At 40.5% G+C, this 18911-nt stretch overlaps 1 protein-coding gene and 1 long non-coding RNA gene across 6 annotated transcripts in view; one reads left to right on the forward strand and one right to left on the reverse strand.

Moving 5' to 3' along the window:
• LOC309400502 (NACHT, LRR and PYD domains-containing protein 12-like) overlaps nucleotides 1–18911 on the forward strand; it is a 57365-nt gene that overhangs the window by 10157 nt on the left and 28297 nt on the right. For 3 of the 5 annotated variants that reach the window (XM_081969033.1, XM_081969034.1, XM_081969031.1), the window contains exons 4-9: nucleotides 2048–2086; nucleotides 6807–8493; nucleotides 10430–10507; nucleotides 12694–12864; nucleotides 13827–13997; nucleotides 15918–16088. In XM_081969033.1, the coding sequence (XP_081825159.1) occupies nucleotides 2048–2086; nucleotides 6807–8493; nucleotides 10430–10507; nucleotides 12694–12864; nucleotides 13827–13997; nucleotides 15918–16088 (2317 nt within the window). Of the gene's footprint in view, nucleotides 1–2047; nucleotides 2087–6806; nucleotides 8494–10429; nucleotides 10508–12693; nucleotides 12865–13826; nucleotides 13998–14642; nucleotides 15100–15917; nucleotides 16089–18911 lie in introns of those variants that run through there. The other 2 variants (XM_081969032.1, XM_081969035.1) reach the window with 2 other exon arrangements.
• On the reverse strand, nucleotides 12707–17246 carry LOC309400580. The gene is made up of 3 exons (XR_014176682.1): nucleotides 17205–17246; nucleotides 13821–13880; nucleotides 12707–12843 (listed from the first exon to the last, which is right to left on the reverse strand). It is a non-coding gene; the product is annotated as an uncharacterized lncRNA (long non-coding RNA).

The raw sequence follows: 18911 nt of genomic DNA on the forward strand, positions 1-18911 counted from the left end.
ACAGCAGCCTACTTGAAGGAGGGTATAACCCACTCATCAGAGGCAGGTTCTGACCAGTTCTGGAGAATCGCTAGTGGAAATTTTGAGTAGTTCGGAGAACCGATAAATGCAACCTCTGACTGGCTCCGCCCCCATCTAGTCTCTGCTCCCGAGTCCCAGCTGATCGGGAGGGAATGGAGATTTTGCAGTAACCTTCCCCTGGAGTGGGGAGGGAATGGAGATTTTATAGTATCCTTCCCTTGCCACGTCCACCAAGCCATGCCCACCAAGCCATGCCCACAGAACTGGTAGTAAAACATTTTGAATCCCACCACTGCCACTCATCCCTTGAAGATCTAGGAGGCTGCAATTTCATTAAACTACTTAAGGCTAGAAAATAAAATAATGAAAAGTTGATTGGAAATGTCATCCAAAATGTGGGCTTTGGTAAAGACACCGTATTTTTTCCTCCATAAGATGCACTCCCCCTCCTCCCCAAAAAAGTCTGTGTATCTTATGGTGCGAATATTTTGTTAGCACCGCCTGGAACTGCTGATCAGCAGTATTCCGGGAGGCCGATCCAACTGTCGGTCAGCAGCGAAGGCTCCTGCGTTTCCTGGTGGAGGCAGCAGACCCAAGGAGGCAGCAATGGTGGCGTTTCCGGTCGGCCAGCCCACTGATTGGCAGGGCTACGGGAGGCCGTGATCCAGCCGTCGCTCAGCTGTCCGGTGGTGGGCACAAAGGAGCAGAATAGTTTTTCTTCTTCTTTTCCTCCTCTAAACCTAGGTGTGTCTTATGGTACTTTAAAAATAAATTGTGGAGGGGTATAAAATTGGGAAACACCCACCCAACACCTCAAAGGCCTCACTGGGATAGTTGCTGTTGCGAAAGGAATTAGGGAACCTGATGACAGAGCTAGTGAGCACTCAGTGCTTTCCAGAAGAAGGGGAGGTCAAAGGTGAAGAACTGTCTCAACTCTTAACAGGTAGCAGTTGAGGCAAAATAATTTTTGTCCTTCCTGACAAAGCAAGCTTTGCTATATAAAAAGAACAAAGTTCCTGATGTTTCCTTATTGGTAACCTCATTTCAAACTCTGCAATAGGCTGTTTCTCTGCTTCACTCAGTCTTCAGCTCTGGTGCGTGCGGATCCCTCACCAAATTCTCCCATGCTGTCAGTTACCCACTGTGCATTGCAGAAGCCAACTAGTCCTTTCATCCAGTCAGACTTGAGGACTCATCTCCTCATCTCCTCCTCCTCCTTCTTCTGCCATATCCATCATCGAACATTGGCAATCATGTTGGTGATCCTATTTTTATCAACAACCATATGAAAAAGTGCTGCTGAGTTTTGTCCAAACCAGTCCCTTAGATTTTGAATCATGCTTCTAGCACACTGGGAGATTCTTAGCACCCCTGCCCCATTTCATGGGCTCCTTGGGAGGATTCAATTCTATCCTCTTTTACAACCACGTCCTTGGTTAGTAAAGGCCTCCCAGGAAAAGACGTGTAGCAGAATCCAACAAATGGAAAGTGATTCTTGATCAAATGAAGTGAAAGATCATTTGAAGAGCACTGGAGGAAATAATTATTTATGGATGGTTTCAGGACATGAGTAGTATATTTGTCTGAGCCCTGAGCCAGAGTTGGGAGAGAGGGCAAGGGGACAGTCAGCTATATTTGGTCATTTTTATCATGCCTATAAAAGAAAAACGGGAAATAAGAAAATATGTAGAAATGCATAGGAATTATTAGATTAAAAAATTATATATATATATATATATATATATATATATATATATATATATATATATATATATATATATATATATATATATATATATACATACATACATACATACATACATACATACATACATACATATACATATACATATACATACACACACATATACATATACATACACACATACATATACATACATACATACATACATTAAATGTGCACATTCATAGAAGTCATACAATCATGTATTTAACTATTTTTAAAATGCTTTATGAGTTAGCCATTATTATAATGTGTATTTTACTAATTCAAGTCCATTTTTAGTTGCAGATGTTGATGTTGATGCTCACCAACTTATATCAGGTAAGGCAGAAAACATTCAAAGGGTCATTGAATTATGTTGAAACCTAATTCAGCATTATCAGGTCCTCTTCTTTGCCTCCCCATCTATGCAAAAGCTACTGTGAATAATAATCACCCCAAAAATCCCATGGGGAAAGCTGCAGGGTGATTTTGCAGTGCTGACCATAAGGAAGGGAGGGAGGAAGGAAGGAAGGAAAGACGAAAGGAAATATTTCCAGTGTTCCCTGCCAATCTCCTGCAGGGAAACTCAATGGGGAAGCCAGCAGGAAGTTCAAACTCTCACTGCTATTTTGCCCTCCTATGTCATTCTATTTCTTTAGATAAGGAAATAGTTCTAAAAAATGACTCAGCAAAGCATGGATTTTCTAGTATTATTTTATAATTATCCATTATAATCTCTCGTCATACACAACATGTTCAGAACATATAAGTAACAAAAAAAATATTCTGTCCATTGGTTAATTGAAGCCATAAATGTTTCTTTGAAATCTTAAGCAAAAAAATCTAATGCCAAGAATGGCATTGAGAATCCATTTCTGTTGCCCAGCCATCATTTTCCATGTAATAAATAGTTCAAAAGAATGTAGCCATCACAAAAAGTTAAAAACCAAATACAACTAATGTATTCTCATTCCATTCCCAAAACGGCAATGGTTATTGATTCTTTTTCTGTATATAGATAGGATAGGACAGCAATGGCGAACCTTTTTTGGCTCGCGTGCCACAAGTGGGGGGAGCGCAGGGGGGTCGTGTGCGGGCGTGCCGCACCCATAATGCAATGCGCGCTGGCCAGCTGACAGGGCAGCGCCTCACGTGCCCTGACAAATGGCTTTGCATGCCACCTGTGGCACGTGTGCCATAGGTTCGCCATCACTGGGATACGATAACATAACAACATAACATGGCTCTACAAATCCAAAGCATTATTTTGTTGAAGAAATTATAATCTATATTGGACATTTTAATATAAATTAGATGTTAAGACAATCTTCTGTTGTCAGATTAGGTTAGTTGTCTACTGATGTATTTTTCCATTCACTTTTTAAATGTGCATATCAAAGATATTTATCGAAAACCATTACTAATAATGAGTAATGTATTTTAAGGTATGTAACATTTGATTATCACTTCTAATTATCACTTCTAATTTGTCCCTCAAACTGAAATGCTGTTTCATCCAAGTTAATTATCCAAATTTATGTGGCGGTTGATGTGCATTTCTGACAGTCACAGCATTCCATGATTTCATGCTCGCCATTTGTGACCTTCATAGCTGGCTACCAACAAACAAAGACAAGGAGAAAGCTGGGAGAAAAGTGCAAATCATGGCCATATGACATTTTGCTTCAACACCTGTGAGGATTTACTAATGACCACAGTGAAAACTGCAGTAGTAAGTCAGGAGTAGTCACATGATTTTTCCCTTTAGGACTACAACAGCAACCGAGTTATTGGTCCCAATGGCAGTTGATAAATGAGGACTAACTATAGCTATAATTATTGCCTGTGGGATGCTGAAGCAAAACGTTATTTATCTTTGAAGAAAGGAATAGTAAAATTCCATCTTTATCATTCATCAACTTGTTTAAAGTTTAAAAAAACCTGAGCATCTTATACAATAGTTTAGTAATAGTTTAAATAATGGATTCCCTTTAGGACTACAACACTTAACAGCCAAGTTGCTGGTCCCAACCACAATTGATAAATGAGGACTACCTGTAGCTATAATTATTGTCTGTGAGATGCTGAATATATTCTTGAAGAAAGGGTTAGTAAAATTCCATCTTTATCGTTCCTTAACTTGTTTAAAGTAAAAACTCTTCCTGATAACACAGTTTTAAAAAAAATAATTTTAAAATCTGGATTATTTCATTGCATCAATTTAGATAAGAAAAGGGATCAAAATGCATTTTTTTCTGAAATAATATACCACGATATTCAGCTTGATATAGTAGTAACAGGAGTTATTGCTAATATGTTTTGAAAACAGTGCTACCAAGAATGCCACTTATGAATATTCCAAAATACCATAGGAAGGAAAGTTCATACCAAATGAAGTTGCTCCAGGAGCACTCTACAAGCCCCCACAAACCCTCTGCACGCCTCATTTTTTGCAAAAAAAAGAAAAAAAGAGGGGGGGCATGCAGAGCTTTGGGAGGCTTGTAGAGTGCTCCTGCGAGTTGGGGGGGGCAAAAATGGCCCTCCCTAGCCCTCAGGAACACTTTGCAAGCCTCCCTATGTGCTGCCAATGTGTTTGTACGTAAGTTTGTTTGTATGTGTGCATGTGTGTCTGCACACATACACACACATAAATCTACACACAAACTTGAGTGGGCAGCGTGCGCGCGCACACACACACACATCATCTTACTATAAAATTTATATACAATATTATTTGTATGTATGCATGTGTGTGTGTATACATGCATCCATATATATATATATATACTTTTTTCTCTTCCTTCCTTTGAGAACGTTTCCCTTCTCATCCAAGGAGCTTCTTCCACTGGGGAAGCGGGGAAGAAAGGAAGTGTTTGCTAAGGAAGGGGTGGAGTCCAGTTGCCTTTTGGGAAAAAGCCCTTTTAGGGTGTAGCCCCACGTGGCCCAGGCCGAGAAGACAGAGGCAGATGTAGGGCCTCCTGCTTGGGCAGGGGGTTGGACTAGATAGCCTGCAAGGTCCCTTCCCACTCTCTTCCTCCGTCCCTTCCCACTCTCTCCCTCCGTAAGCCCAGGGGATGCCCAAATCCAAAGCCCCGATCAGCCTTGGATGAGCCCCGCGGGGCTGGCGGCAGGGCTGGATGTCCATTTTTGCAAAGGGGTTTTGGTAGGCCAAAAATGCTGTATTAATTGCATAAGACACACCCAGATTTTCACCCTCTTTTTTGAGGGAAAAAGGTGTGTCTTATACTCCGAAAAATACGATATGTAATTTGTTAGTATTTAATGCAATTATTTGAGAAATATGTGGAATAATGCAGTTATTTGTATTGATTAACAAGTATACCTACTGTCATTCTTTTTAAAAATTTATTTATTTCAAAGATAGAATATTAAAAAACTACAAGAATACTGAACCAAATAAGACAAAACTTACAAACATAACAACAAAAATAATAGTGTGCCAACATTAAGCATGCATCATCCCCTTGGTTGATTGTTGATAAATAGATCTCAAAGAAATCTAATGTAATCCCCCTTGCACATTTAATGTACAATAATTATAAAATTTCTTGTTTATATTTGCAATATTTACCGTATTGCTATTTAATATCACAGTTCTGAAAAAAATAACTCAAATATAGAAATCTAATATATATCAGATTGACTCTTAATTATAAAAGAAAAATCTGTTAACTAGAGGTCCAAATAAATAAACTATTCTTAAGTTCTCTGTTAATTGTCTGTTATTATATTAAATGCCAAGAAACTCCATAGACAATTCCCATATTCTTATAAACAGGTCCAAAACTTTGTCTCTAAACCATACAGTTAATTTCAGTAGTTCTGCCAATCAGGTCCAGTTTTCTGGTAGGCCTCTAATTCTTAAGTAAGATCTCTATCAGATCCATTAATAATAAATTGTTTATTAGTTCCATCTGCATATCTAAATTTCTTCTCTCATATGAATATTCATGACATCTGCTTTTAGTTGATTTAACCAATTGCATGGTCTATTTTTCCATTTAAGTTTTTTGCCACTACTACTTCAACTTCATCAAAGCTCTTTTTTATTTTTAAAATTCAGAATTTTTGCTCAGAATTGTCTACAACAGATTCAATCTTAAACTCCTCTAAGTTGTTTTTTTTCTTTAAAAGCATTATTAGTGGCCAATTAAATACATAGATTACTTGATCTCTTCAGCAAATTGAAGGTTAGAAGCAGTGGGGGTTCTTGTTATATTTACAACACAGAGCAAGTTGAGATAACAGTTCCCACAGAAAAAAAGTGGAGGATTTTCTTCTTCTTGATTTAGAGAACAAAGGCAGAAACATCATGAATACAATTGAGAATCTTTAAAGTTGGTATATTATATAGAAGCCTTTTTGTAAATAGTCAAAGCAAGTAAAGTCACTTGTAAAAGAAAGGACCAACATTGCCACCTATTTTCCTTGCAATAAATTAAAAGTCTCCTCATGTCTTTGAATAAACAATAAACATGATTAATTGCGATCTATCTAGAGGTATCAAGTTTGGCAATGCTCAACCAGGCAATTAACTTTCTCACTTATGAAAAATAATAAAAAAGAAAAAGAAAGCACATTATAAAAGTGAAAAAATAAGTATGTAGTCCGACAAGATCTTCTATCCCTGCTTTCCCTCTTATGCTCACCCTAGACTGAAAAACACATGGATCTCTCATCCGAATGAGTCAGGAAGCCATCAGAAACTTTTATGAGGTAATTCCAACCTGCTGTCTTCCAAACCAAATGTTTTCACTGCCAAAACACCAGCTTTGCAGCAAAAATCAGCTGTCTACTGACAGAGAAAACAAAGGACTCTGCCATTCAGAATGCCATTTTCTGGAGAAGTTCCTCTATTGACATTGACATCAATACTGACATACCAATTGCAAAATACCTATGACTTCCCTCAACACCCTAAATCCAGAGGGTGAATGGGGGTGGCTTTGAAGAGAAGATACAGAGACAAAACACTTAATTGAATGTCTTGTCCAGGCCTTGTTTTTCACACTTCTAATTTGATACATTTTTCCTTTAGATTACAGAAACGACATTAAAAAAAGAATTGAAAAAATGAAAGATCCTAATGCTGTCCTTGGCGAATATGTGCTCCTAAATCAGAGATACTCAAAGCTAATCATCCTAGATTATCATCGGTCTGAAGATGAGAAAGAAGATGAAATTCTGGCGATGGGAAGGAAACATCTTGAAATCATCAGCAAAAGAGCTAAATCTTCAACCAGCATTGAAACATTATTTAACCCTGATAAACATGGATTAATTCCACAAGTTGTTGTGTTGCAAGGAGCCGCAGGAATTGGAAAAACTATGATGGCTAAAAAAATCATGTTTGATTGGGCTTCTCAACAACTTTACCAGGACAAATTTAATTATGTTTTCTATATTAGCTGTAGAGAGATGAATCTCCATGCAGAGACAGAGAAAAGTAGCATTGGAGAGATAATTTCAAAACAATGGCCAAAGTGTTATGCAGTAAAAAATTTCATTCAAAACATACTCAAGAATGAAAAGAAGATTCTATTCATAATTGATGGGTTTGATGAATTAAAGTATTCCTTTGATGAGCCTGAAAGCTACTTTTGTACTAAAGCCTGGAAGAAGGAGCCGGTGAGAATTCTTTTGAGCAGTTTATTTCAAAAAAAGCTTCTTCCTGAATCCTTTCTTATAATCACAACAAGACCAACTGCTTTGGAGAAACTCCATCGATATTTAGAATATCCACGGCATTGTGAGATATTGGGGTTTTCCACAAAAGAGAGAGAAGAATATTTCTACAATTTTTTTGAAAATAAAGACCAAGCGATACAAGCTTTCAGATTTGTGGAACAAAATGATACGCTTTTCACCATGTGTGTCATTCCCCTTGTGAGCTGGATCATCTGCACAGTGATGAAGCAGGAGATGGAGAGAGGCAAAGATCTTCAGAAGACACCATACACCCTCACTGCAATCTATATGCTGTATCTCTCCAGTTTGTTAAAGTTTCACCATAAAGAATCCAAACAGGATGTCAAATCGGTTGTGAAAGGCTTATGCTCTTTGGCTGCAGAAGGTGTCTGGGAACAGAAAACATTGTTTATGGAGGAAGAAGTCAAGAAGCACATTTTAAATCAGGGAAACTCCCTCCCCCTTTTTCTGAATCAGAGCATCTTCAAAGAGGACATTGATTGTATTCAAACCTACAGCTTCATTCACTTAAGCTTCCAGGAGTTTTTTGCTGCTTTGTTTTATGTCCTAGAAGAAGGAGATGAGCAGCATTCTCAAAATTGGAATAAAAATTTGCAGACACTGTTAGAAAGACATAAATCTTTTAAGCCTAATTTTGCAGTCGGATTGCACTTCATCTTCGGGTTTTTAAATGAAGATAAAAGAATGACAAGATTAAAACAAAAATTTGGATGGCAAATTTCTCCTAAGAATAAAGAATTCTTGTTAGACTGTGTGAAAAATAATTTAAAAAAAAATAGGCATAATTTCCAATTGCAAAAAGAAATGTTTGGCTATTTATATGAGACACAAGATGAACATTTTGTAAAATATGCAGTACATGATATCACTGAAATAATTTATCAGTGCAACTCAGATATGGACGTGATGATCCTGGGCTATTGTATACAACACTGCCAGAATTTGGAGCATCTCCATGTTAAAGTCCTTGAATTTCTGTATCCTACAGAGACCAAATATTTTCTTCCAGAAAATGAGTAAGTATTTTAGAAAATCTGTTGAAGATTTCATCCAGTTTATTCTCATACCAACACTATTCTCTAACCCCATGATGGCAAACTTATGGCACGCATGCCACCGGTGACATGCAGAGCCATTTGTTAGGGCACACGAGGCATTGCCCTATCAGCTCCAGTGTGCATGCACACAGTGGCCAGCTGCCTTCGGCTTTCATTTTCGGCCATTTTGCGCCTTCCAGAGGCTTCCCTGAATTCTCTGGAGGGTGAAAACTGGCCCTACAGGAAAACTGGAAGTTCAGGAACGGAGTTCTGGTTTGCGCTTTGGGCTGTTTTTCACCCTTCGGAGTCTTCAGGAAAGCCCCCTGAAATCTCAAGAGGGCCTCGGGAGGTGGTGGTGGTGGCAGGGCGGCAGTTTTTGTTCTCCCTAGACTCCTAGAAAGCCTCTGGAGGCCAAAAGCGATGGGGAGGGTGGGGGACATGCATGTGTGCAGGGGTTGTGAACGCATGCGCATTGGGAGTCGTGGGTGCATGTGCACGTGCATAGAATTATGGGTGCGGACACCCCGCGTACGACCCCCTGCACTCCCTCCGCTTTTGTCACGCGATGAGAAAAAGGTTAGCATCACTGCTCTAACCTATTGTCACACATATAATAATAGAGCAGAAAAATGCCATCTAGAAGTATGCATAAGTGTCTTTGGGCAGCTAAATTAAAGAAGCCTCTCAATCCTTTGCAGTAAAGACAAGAAATGGATTGGGCTGGGTGGATTGGGAGGATGTTTAACTAAAAATGAGCAGTTGTCTATTATTGAGGCCAACACCAATCAATTCACCTTGCACTTAAAGAGCCTGATAATTATACCATCAGGAAGTACTCAGCTCAGCTCAAGATCAGAGAGCCAATAGCTTTTGAGATCTAGAAGCTGTAACCATTTTAAATAAATAGTTTTTTAAAATCTTGATTTTTTTTTTAATACATAGCCCAACATTGGCAGTCTTTAAAGGCTGACGGGAAGCTCACTTGGCCATAGCAAAGCTCAGAGTGTTTCTCTCTTTAAACAAAAAAGAGCTACATTTAATACCCTCAAATGTTCCATGGTGCTGCATTTGAAAATTTCATTGCATATGAAACTTTCCAGCCTAAATGGCAGATACTATAAGTAGGTGCTTCTGTAATAATTGGAAACTTCTTAAACTCCTCTCTTAAAACAAAGTCATATAGAATATATTTCCATCCACTGGGTCCCACAACCTACTCGTCACTCTATGTCATCCATTGCACACTTGCCTTTCAAAGAGCTCTGGAGTTTCACAGATTGGGTTAGAGAAGGAGGGAACCTTGCCTTGTTCTGGGACTTGTGGCAGGATCTCAGATGCAGTTGTCATTTTCAGGACAGCCAACTAAATTCTGTCAAATCCAAAATGGTGCTCACTTCTGAAAGTGGGCCATGCAGCTTAGCAACTGAGCAGTTTGCTCTTCTCTAATGCAATCCCCAGAGAGCTCTGCAGCTCTTTGCAGCACTCCAAATACATCTCGCATTGGAGAAGAACGTGAGGATGCATGGCCTAAGAACTCAGAAATGAACGCCATTTTGCAGCAGCCACAATTCATTGTAGCTGGTCTGAAAATTGGCACTTGCTTCTGGAACCGGACTAGACAGCTTAAGTACAGTGCAGCTTCTGTTTCTCCCATGTGAGCATGCCATGCCTCAGGGGAGGGGAGGCCTTAGGAGGCCCATGGCAGAGCCTGCACCAGACCTCCCAGGGCCTCCCACCAAGCCCCTGGTGTACCCTTTGCTTTATTTAATGGCCACATTGGGGACAGCATATGTGGGAGTTTCATTTAATTGTGGTTACTTTTCAAATAAACTGGAAGCCAGTTATATTTGCAATGTAGAGGAACTGGAAACACTGAAGTGGAAGTCTGAGAGTAAAAACGTCTTTTCTCCTTTAGGGAAGGGAGTTTGGATGAAAGATATGTGGAAGACCTCTTTAAAGCACTGACAGAACTGAGAAACTTAAGAGAGTTGAGGTAAGAAACCTTCATGTTCAACCTCCTTTATTCTGTTGGGGAATCATTATCCACCCTTTTGTTGTATGGGTGGGGTGGCTGCTTTTAACGGTCACTTTATAATTTATTATTGACATCCAATTCATAATCAAAATATATCAAAAATTTTATTATTAAATGAAGGAATAGTATAGAGATAAAAACAGTGGGAATTTCAGTGGAACTAGAACTTAAATTCACAGTATACTTAAAGCAATTTGGTTTAAGATGTTTTACCATAGTCATGATTTTGAAAATAGGTTTTTCTGTGAAATGCTGAAAATGTAATGAAAAAATTCAATTCCTTTTCCATATGTGGTAGCAGTGTTTCAAAGCTAATAAATCCTCTGTTGGAATTAATTTTGAAAATCTTAATTCCATTATAGTCTGAGATTTTTATCAAATATTAAACCATGCATTTCTTTAATATACTGAAAATACTGAATACCAGCATTGAATATGTTAAGAGCTACAAGGATTTGATATATTCTTTATTGGAAAAAGATATTTGATCCACTGTGTGAAGAAAGGCTAACAAAATTGTGGGAATATATAATATGTCTAGATTAACTTCATATTTTAAAAGGAAATTATATTTAGAATTCCATTCAATGTGTAATACATTTTATTTTACAACTGCACACATGAAATGATGCCAAATCCAACATATGTGTTTCAGAGCTTATTTCTTCCTTTGACATATAATCTATATATTATTTATAGGATAATTTAAATTTATTGTTTATATCTAACCTGACAATGATACTTTAACTGCCCATAACTATTGCTTTTAATTGTTTCTAATTATCATCTGCACCACCTACTTTTTAATAAAGTTTTTTATTTTTTTCATTTTCATAACACATGTATACTATTACATAGCCAACATCATATTGTATTATTAAATGTTTACATCGATTCATCTTACCATCAACTCCCAAAAACAATTATTAGCTCTTCTGTTCTCCATACACCATATTTGTATCTTATCTATCACTTTCTTCTCTCTTTCTTCTCCCCTCCCTACCTCCTTTGTTCCCTCTGTCATCCTTCTCTACTTCCCCTTCCTCTCTCCTTCTCCTCTCTCCCCTTTCCACTCCTCATTTCTCTCTTCCCCCCTTGCCCTCTTTCCTATCCTCTCTTCTTCCCTCTCTCTCCTCTATTTCCCACTCTTCATCTCATTTACTTGGTATATTTCAGCCTCTGAGCAAGCTCCATTTTATGTTGATGGTATTTATAATTCCTTTTCAATATACATATTTAATTTTAACATGTATTCTCCTTTTTAAAAAAAAACATAGGGAAAAGGGGGGGGGGGAACCTTCGCATTTACCAGTTCTTGACTCTGTAATCATTCTTTCCCCTGTCACCTTCCGCCTCCAGTCAGCCACAGCTGCTCAGAACTAGGTTATCAGTGAGAAGAAGTGTTTTTTCCCCTTAATTTTTTGGGGTTGCTTCAAAGCAAAGTAATCCTTCGGAATGTTTGATTTCTATTTCATATCCGAAACCAAATTTAGAGTTCATATTTGAAGGGATTTGTCACTTCTCTGCTTTCTCCTTTTCTGTCCAAATTTGTTTCAAGCTAAATAGCTTTTGGGGGGGCTGGTGTTTCAACCATTTTCCTTTTCTTTCTTTCTTATTTGGAGAAAACCCCAGTCTGACCATCAATATTATTTATGCTCTCAAGATTTCTTTGCCTTTACTAGGTTTGATTTATGACTGTGGGTTAGATACATTTTCTTACCGGTCTTTCATCTCTTCCTCACCCGCCTATTCATTTGCTTAGATGAGAAGTCAGCATCTTGTCAGCCATATTGCAGGCTCCTGCCCCCACTCCGATTCATAAGACAAATCTCCAACCTGTGAGGGACCTGTTTCCTCCCTCTAGGTCTGGTGAGACGCTGCCCTTCTTTGCCCCCCCCCTCCAGGAGGGTTCTGATCCCAAAAAAGGATCACCTGAGTAAGTTTGTCAGACGGGGTTCATGTGAGGCTCTTCAGAGTTCACATTCCCCACGTCTGTCCAGCTGGAGAACTTCCTGTCGACTCCTGTATCATCTATTTTTATATGTGATGCTACTACTAGAAGATATAATTTGAATTTCATTATACTGATACTACTAACCAGACGGTATCATTCTATTTTTTCTGAGTGGTTGCTGTTCTTTCAGTTTGGTAGGGTGGTCCTTCACAGAGTCTTACAGCAGGCATCTTGCTGAAGTCTTTAAAAACAACCAGAGATTGAAAGTGTTACAGTTGTCCCTCGAAGATACAGATGACAGAGCAGCGGAATTGCTGTGTGGGGGTCTCCAACATGCAGACTGTAAAGTAGAAACACTAGTGTGAGTGTTCAGTATTTTTTTCTCAGTTTGATGTGTGATGCTTTCTCATGAGTTCTGGAAAAATATCCAGGGAAAAATAGATACAGTTATGATTAACCATGTTATCTTTAGTTTCTACCAGAGTACTATGTCATTGATGGCGAACATTTTCGGTACCAAGTGCCGAAAAGGGACCGCACATGTGTGCATTCATCGGGGCTGCGACCTGGAAGAGGAGCTGCCCAGGGGACATGCGCTTGCCAGAAAATGAACTTTCACCATACTGGTCAGCAAGTCTTCCGGTTATAGAACGCATGCACATGCGACGATCAGCTGGCCAGTGAGCATGCTCCCGCCGGAAAACAGAAGACCAGCTCTTCCAGTTTCCAACACTGCCGCATCCACAAAGGCCACTTGATCATTGCACGCACATGTGTGCCAGAAACCCGGAAGAGGAATGGGCGATGCCACGCGTACAGGCAACATGGCTCTGTGGGCCACTTCGGGCATCCGTGCCATAGGTTCGCCATCACAGACATAGATCTACAAATTTGTAAAGTACAGCTGTGGATATTTTAATCAGTATAATTACTATCATATCTGAAAATTGCTTAATTAACATTTATAAACTTAAACTATAAATCAGCGCTGGCCAGCTGATTTTCAGCCTTCCGGAGGGCGGGGGAGGGTGTTTTCGCCCTCTTCAGGCTTCAGGATTGCCTCCGGAGCCTGTGGATGGTGAAATATCGCACAACGGACCTACTGGAAGTCCAGAGGCTTCAGTGAGGTCTGCGTGCATGCGTGGGGAGAGCTCGATGTGTGTGCACGCATGCGCTGGGGGTGGGTGGGCATTGCATTATGGGTGTGGGCACGCCCGCACGGGCATCCTTTTGCCACCCAAGCAGAAAAATATTCGCCATCACTGCTATAGTGTATGCTTGTGTTCCCAAAATAATTGTAATGTTTTGCCCTCATACCTGCAGGTTTACAGGAGAATCCATGACTGAATTCTGTAGCAGGCATGTTGCAGAGGTACTCTGTAAAAATCAGAGTTTGAGAGAGTTAAAATTGTGGCTACACAATCCAGATGACGGAGTAGCGAAAATGCTATGTGTGGGGCTCCAAAATCAAGACTGTAGAATAGAAAAACTAGGGTGAGTGTTCAGTATTTTGTTTTGTTTTTCAATGTGATATGTGTTACTTTCTCTTGACTGCTTGTCTTCTGAAAATACATCCAGGAAGAGCAGTTCATCTGCCATATATTGTTTGTTTGTTGGATTTATATGCTGCCCTTCTCCCAAAGGATTCAGGGCAGCGTACAACATTAAAAAAACACATATTACAAAAGTTAAAAGAAATTAGATAAGAGTATCCAAAAACAAACACAATTAATATTAACAATAACATTTTAAAAATTAGACTAAAATTAACAATTAAATCAATCATTTATTTTATTTTGTTCAGGCCAGGCCGGCTTGTTGGAAAAGCCAACTTTTTAGGGCGCATTGGAAGGACCGGAGGTTGGGGATTATGCGAAGCTCCACGGGCAGCTCATTCCAGAGGGAAAGCACTCCCACAGAGAAGGCCTGGGGGTTGCTAGCCGACACTGTCTGGCCGACGGCACCCTGAGGAGGCCAACTCTGTGGGATCGCACTGGACGGTGGGAGGCTACCAGTGGCAGTAGATGGTCTCGCAGGTACCCTGGCCCTAAGCCATGGAGTGCTTTAAAGGTCATAATTAATACCTTGAATCGCACCCAGAAAACAACTGGCAACCAGTGCAGGCTGCCTAAAAGGGGTGTAACATGGGAGCACCTAGGTACCCCCATGATAACCCACGTGGCCTCATTCTGGACCAGCTGAAGCCTCCAGGTGCTCTTCAAAGGCAGCCCCATGTAGAGAGTGTTCCAGTGGTTCAGGCGAGAAAGGACGAGGGCATGAGTGACTCTGCACAGAGCATCCCGATCCAGGAAGGGGCGCAACTGACGTACCAGACGAACCTGGTAAAAGGCCCCCCTGGTCACAGCCGTCAGGTGTTCTTCTAAACTAAGCCGCTTATCCAGGAGGATTCCCAGATTGCGGGCCCTCTCTGAGGGGACTAAAATTTCTCCCCCTATCATCAAAGATGGAACAAGATGCACAAATCAGGATGACGGAAACCACAGCCACTCAGTCTTGGAGGGATTGAGCTTGAGCCTGTTCCTCCCCATGCAGATCCGCACAGCCTCCAGGCATCGGGACATCACGTCAAGGGCAGGTACTGGGGAAGCTGATGTGCTACCACACTCTCGACAACCTTCGCTAATAAGCAAAGGTTGGAGACCAGACGATAGTTGGCTAAAGAAGCTGGGTCCAGGGAAAGCTTCTTAAGGAGGGGCCTCACCACCGCCTCCTACAAGGCGGTGGGAAAGAACCCTTCTCTCAATGAAGCGTTGGGAATCGCCTGGAGCCAGCCTCATGTCACCTCCTGGGAAGCCGAAACTAACCAAAAGGGACACGGGTCCAGCACACAAGTAGCAGCACTGAGTCTCCCCATAATCCTGTCCATGCCCTCGGGGGTCACAGGGTCAAACTCATCCCAGATAGTCTCCACAAGATTCATCCCCGTCAACTCGCCCGAATCTACCCAGTCAGAGTCCAAGCCTGTCCGGATCTGAGCGATTTTATCCTCAGATCAAATTCTTCAGCCCTACCCTACAAGGGGTCTTTCCCAGTTCCTTGGTTAAGTAAGGGTCACCCTAAACAGGACGGCTGGGCAGTTATCTGCGGACGCGATAAGAGAGGGAAAATGTTGCCGTTTTGCCACTTTTATCGCCACTAAGTCGGTTCCGCCTCCCTGTGGCAAGGGGTAGCAGTATGGAAGTCAAGCCTGATGAGGAAATGACGAGACCATGACATATATAAACACATTTGCTACAATTCCTGCAATAGTATTCTCATTGCTTGTTTTTGAAGGCATTATTATTATTATTATTATTATTATTATTATTATTATTATTATTATTATTATTATTATTATTTTATTTTATTATTTTATATTTATTTATTTTATTTTATTTATTTATTTATTTACAGGCTTGCTACAGAGTTTCTGACCAAAGCCTGCAGCAGGCATCTTGCAGAAGTAATAAGGAAAAATCAGAGATTGAGAGAGATAGAGTTTTCCCTCAAAAAAATAGATGGCAAAATAGCAGAAGTGTTGAATAAGGCTCTCAAAGATGCAGAATGTTTAATTGAGATGCTACAGTAAGTAATTGCTTTTTCCTCTCAGTTTAATGTGCACAATCTTCTCTTAAGGGTTAATATTGTGGAAATTTATCCAGGGAACGGTTTAATCATACCCTCTTCAGTTCCTACAGGAATACAGTGCATATGGCTTCTAGGGGAAGATAGCCACTTGACGATATCTCTGTTTTTGGACTGACATGATTCTACGGGGTTTTATACTGGTGTTTCTAAGTTTGATTAAACATAGAAGGGGAATGTTGTGGGCTGTAGGCTGCCTGCCTCTCCAGCAGCTGATTCAGATGAGGAGGAGGCATGGAAGTCAGGGTCAGCATCAAGGCAACCTGAGAGCTCAGAGGGGGAAGAGGGAATGGAGCTGGCAGAGAGAGAGACAGAGGCAACAGCAGTGGAAATTCATGGGTTGATCCTTGGAAAGGAAGAGCCGCACTGCTAGCGAAGCCCAGTGGTGGGATTCAATTTTTTACTAGTTTTTTTACTGGTTCTGTGGGCGTGGCTTGGTCATGGCTCATGGCCAACTCAATGTCACTCCCACCCAGTCATATTACCCCACCAGCCACACCGACCCAGATTTTGTGGCTCCCGGTGTTTTTTGTGGGAAATGGGTCATGTGACTGGGTGGGCATGGCCAACTTGATTGGTCTCACCCTTACATTTCTCCTTAATCCAACTCACAATAAAATAACACAATAAAATAGCACTGTTCCAATATGTAGAATAAAATAGAATAGCAAGAGTTGGAAAGAACCTTGGAGGTCTTCTAGTCCATCCCTGCTTAGGCAGGAAACCCTACACCACTTCAGACAAATGATTATCCAATCTTGTTAAATCTATCTCCTTTCGGAGACTAGAGTTGAGTAGCAGAAGGTAGTAACAAATGTGCCGCTGAATAGTCACTCACAGCCACCGAAGGTAAAACAAAGAATAGCTTTACTTGCGTAACAGAAATATAGGATAAATAGTCTCCAAAGCAGACTATAAGTAGTCATGAATTATTTACACAGTCCATTTACAGTTGCTCAACTCACGATTCACCATGTAGACAGGTAACTAATATACAGAGTAGCCACCATCCAATACACAGTCTTCTCTCCCAATACTAAGCTCAGAAGAACATACAGTAACAGCCAGTAACAATCAGGAACAATCAGGAGAAAACAGGAGAAAACGTAATAGTTCCTTCCCCTTTCATAGCTGCTTAAAGCAACAGCATCCAATTACATCTCTCTAGCATTTAAAGTAACAGATATATTTGTTACAATCATGGCTTATGCTTATACAAATACATTGCCAAGCCAAGACTAGGGTTACATCCCTAACAAATCTCTTCTTGAAAACCTCCAGTGTTGGAGCATTTACAACTTCCGGAGGCAAGTGTTCCACTGATTAATTGTTCTGTCGGGAAATTTGAGGGGCTCCTACAAAAATGAGGGAGTCAATCTATTTTCCAAAGCACCAAAAGGCACAACAAGAAACAACGGATGGAAACTAACCAAAGAGAGAAGCAACCTAGGACTAAGGAGAACTTTCCTAAGGGTGAGACCAATCAACCAACGGCATAGCTTGCCTTCAGGAGTTGAGGGTGCTCCCTCGCTAGATGCTTTCAAAAAGAGTGAGGGAAGTACACCCCAAAAGGACAGTGCCTGGAACTACTAAAACAATGCAGAAAACTTAAAACAGCCATTTCCCTTTTTTAAAAATAGTCAACCCTAAAGCAAACACAGCATCTGAGAGGAAACTAAGAGCAGCTACTCAGACTAATTGAAAGCCTGGGCGTGCTGCCAAAAGCCATTAACCCTTCCAACTCTATTATTCTATGTTCTAAATTGGGTGCTTCACAGCAGAAGCAATACAGCTGGCAGGATCACACATGCACTAAATTCACAGCCTGAATGATCCAGCTGCATCATTGTCCCCTCCTGTATCTTTTCCCCCAGGAACAAACAAGAAATAGCCAACACTGCAGCAGCTATAAACGGCCTTGGGAAACTTCAGGGAGTATCAGCTGATCACAGCCATGTTACTTAATACTCTTAATAATGAAAACGTTTGTAATTTTGTCTTTCTTCCTGAAGGGAAGAGGTTAATCCCATCCCTAGATGGGTGATTGATGTGTCTGCCTGCCCTAATCCTGTCAGTTTCTGTTGATTTACCTTCTGTCTTAAAAAGAGGCTCTTGGCTACAGCTTCCTTGCCCCTTTTTGTTGAAACATCACTTCTGAAATTCCATGACTTTAATATGGTGAGGAAGGGAGGAATTGTTGTAAAACCAGAGTAAAGAAACCAGACTCTACTTTAGAAACTATTTCTGAAATTTCAGGGCATAAATCTCCTAAAAGATATTACTTCTTTTAAACTGAACTACTTCCTTTTTAGAATAAAGACTGTTAAATGGTGCTTTGAGTCTGTTGTAAGGAGGAGGAAAAGTTCCAGTTTTACTTGCTTATGATTGGAGAAGTCACTAGTTTAAAGCTGTCTATAATGAGAGATTTGACCACAGAAAGCGAATAAACCTGCAAATTACTGTATTTTTCAGAGTATAAGATGCCCCAGAGTATAAGACCCACCTTAATTTGGGGGGAGGAAAATAAGAAAAAAAAATCTGCCTCTGCCTACCAGCATCCATCGGTATTCATCTGGCTAGCCTCCTTAGCAAACAGCCTGGTCAGCTTCAGCACATTAGCCTGATTCAGCACAAGCAGTTTGAGAGGCTGCCTTTGCAAAGAGAAGCTCCTTTGCAAACGGAGCTTTTGGAGGCTATTTGGGGGGCTCTCTCTTTGAGAGTGCTCACCCATCCCACCCTTCGGCCTCCGCATGTCCTCTCAAA

The sequence above is a fragment of the Natrix helvetica genome (assembly GCF_964273705.1).
Source record: "Natrix helvetica genome assembly, chromosome: 1".
NCBI classification, from domain to species: domain Eukaryota; kingdom Metazoa; phylum Chordata; class Lepidosauria; order Squamata; family Natricidae; genus Natrix; species Natrix helvetica.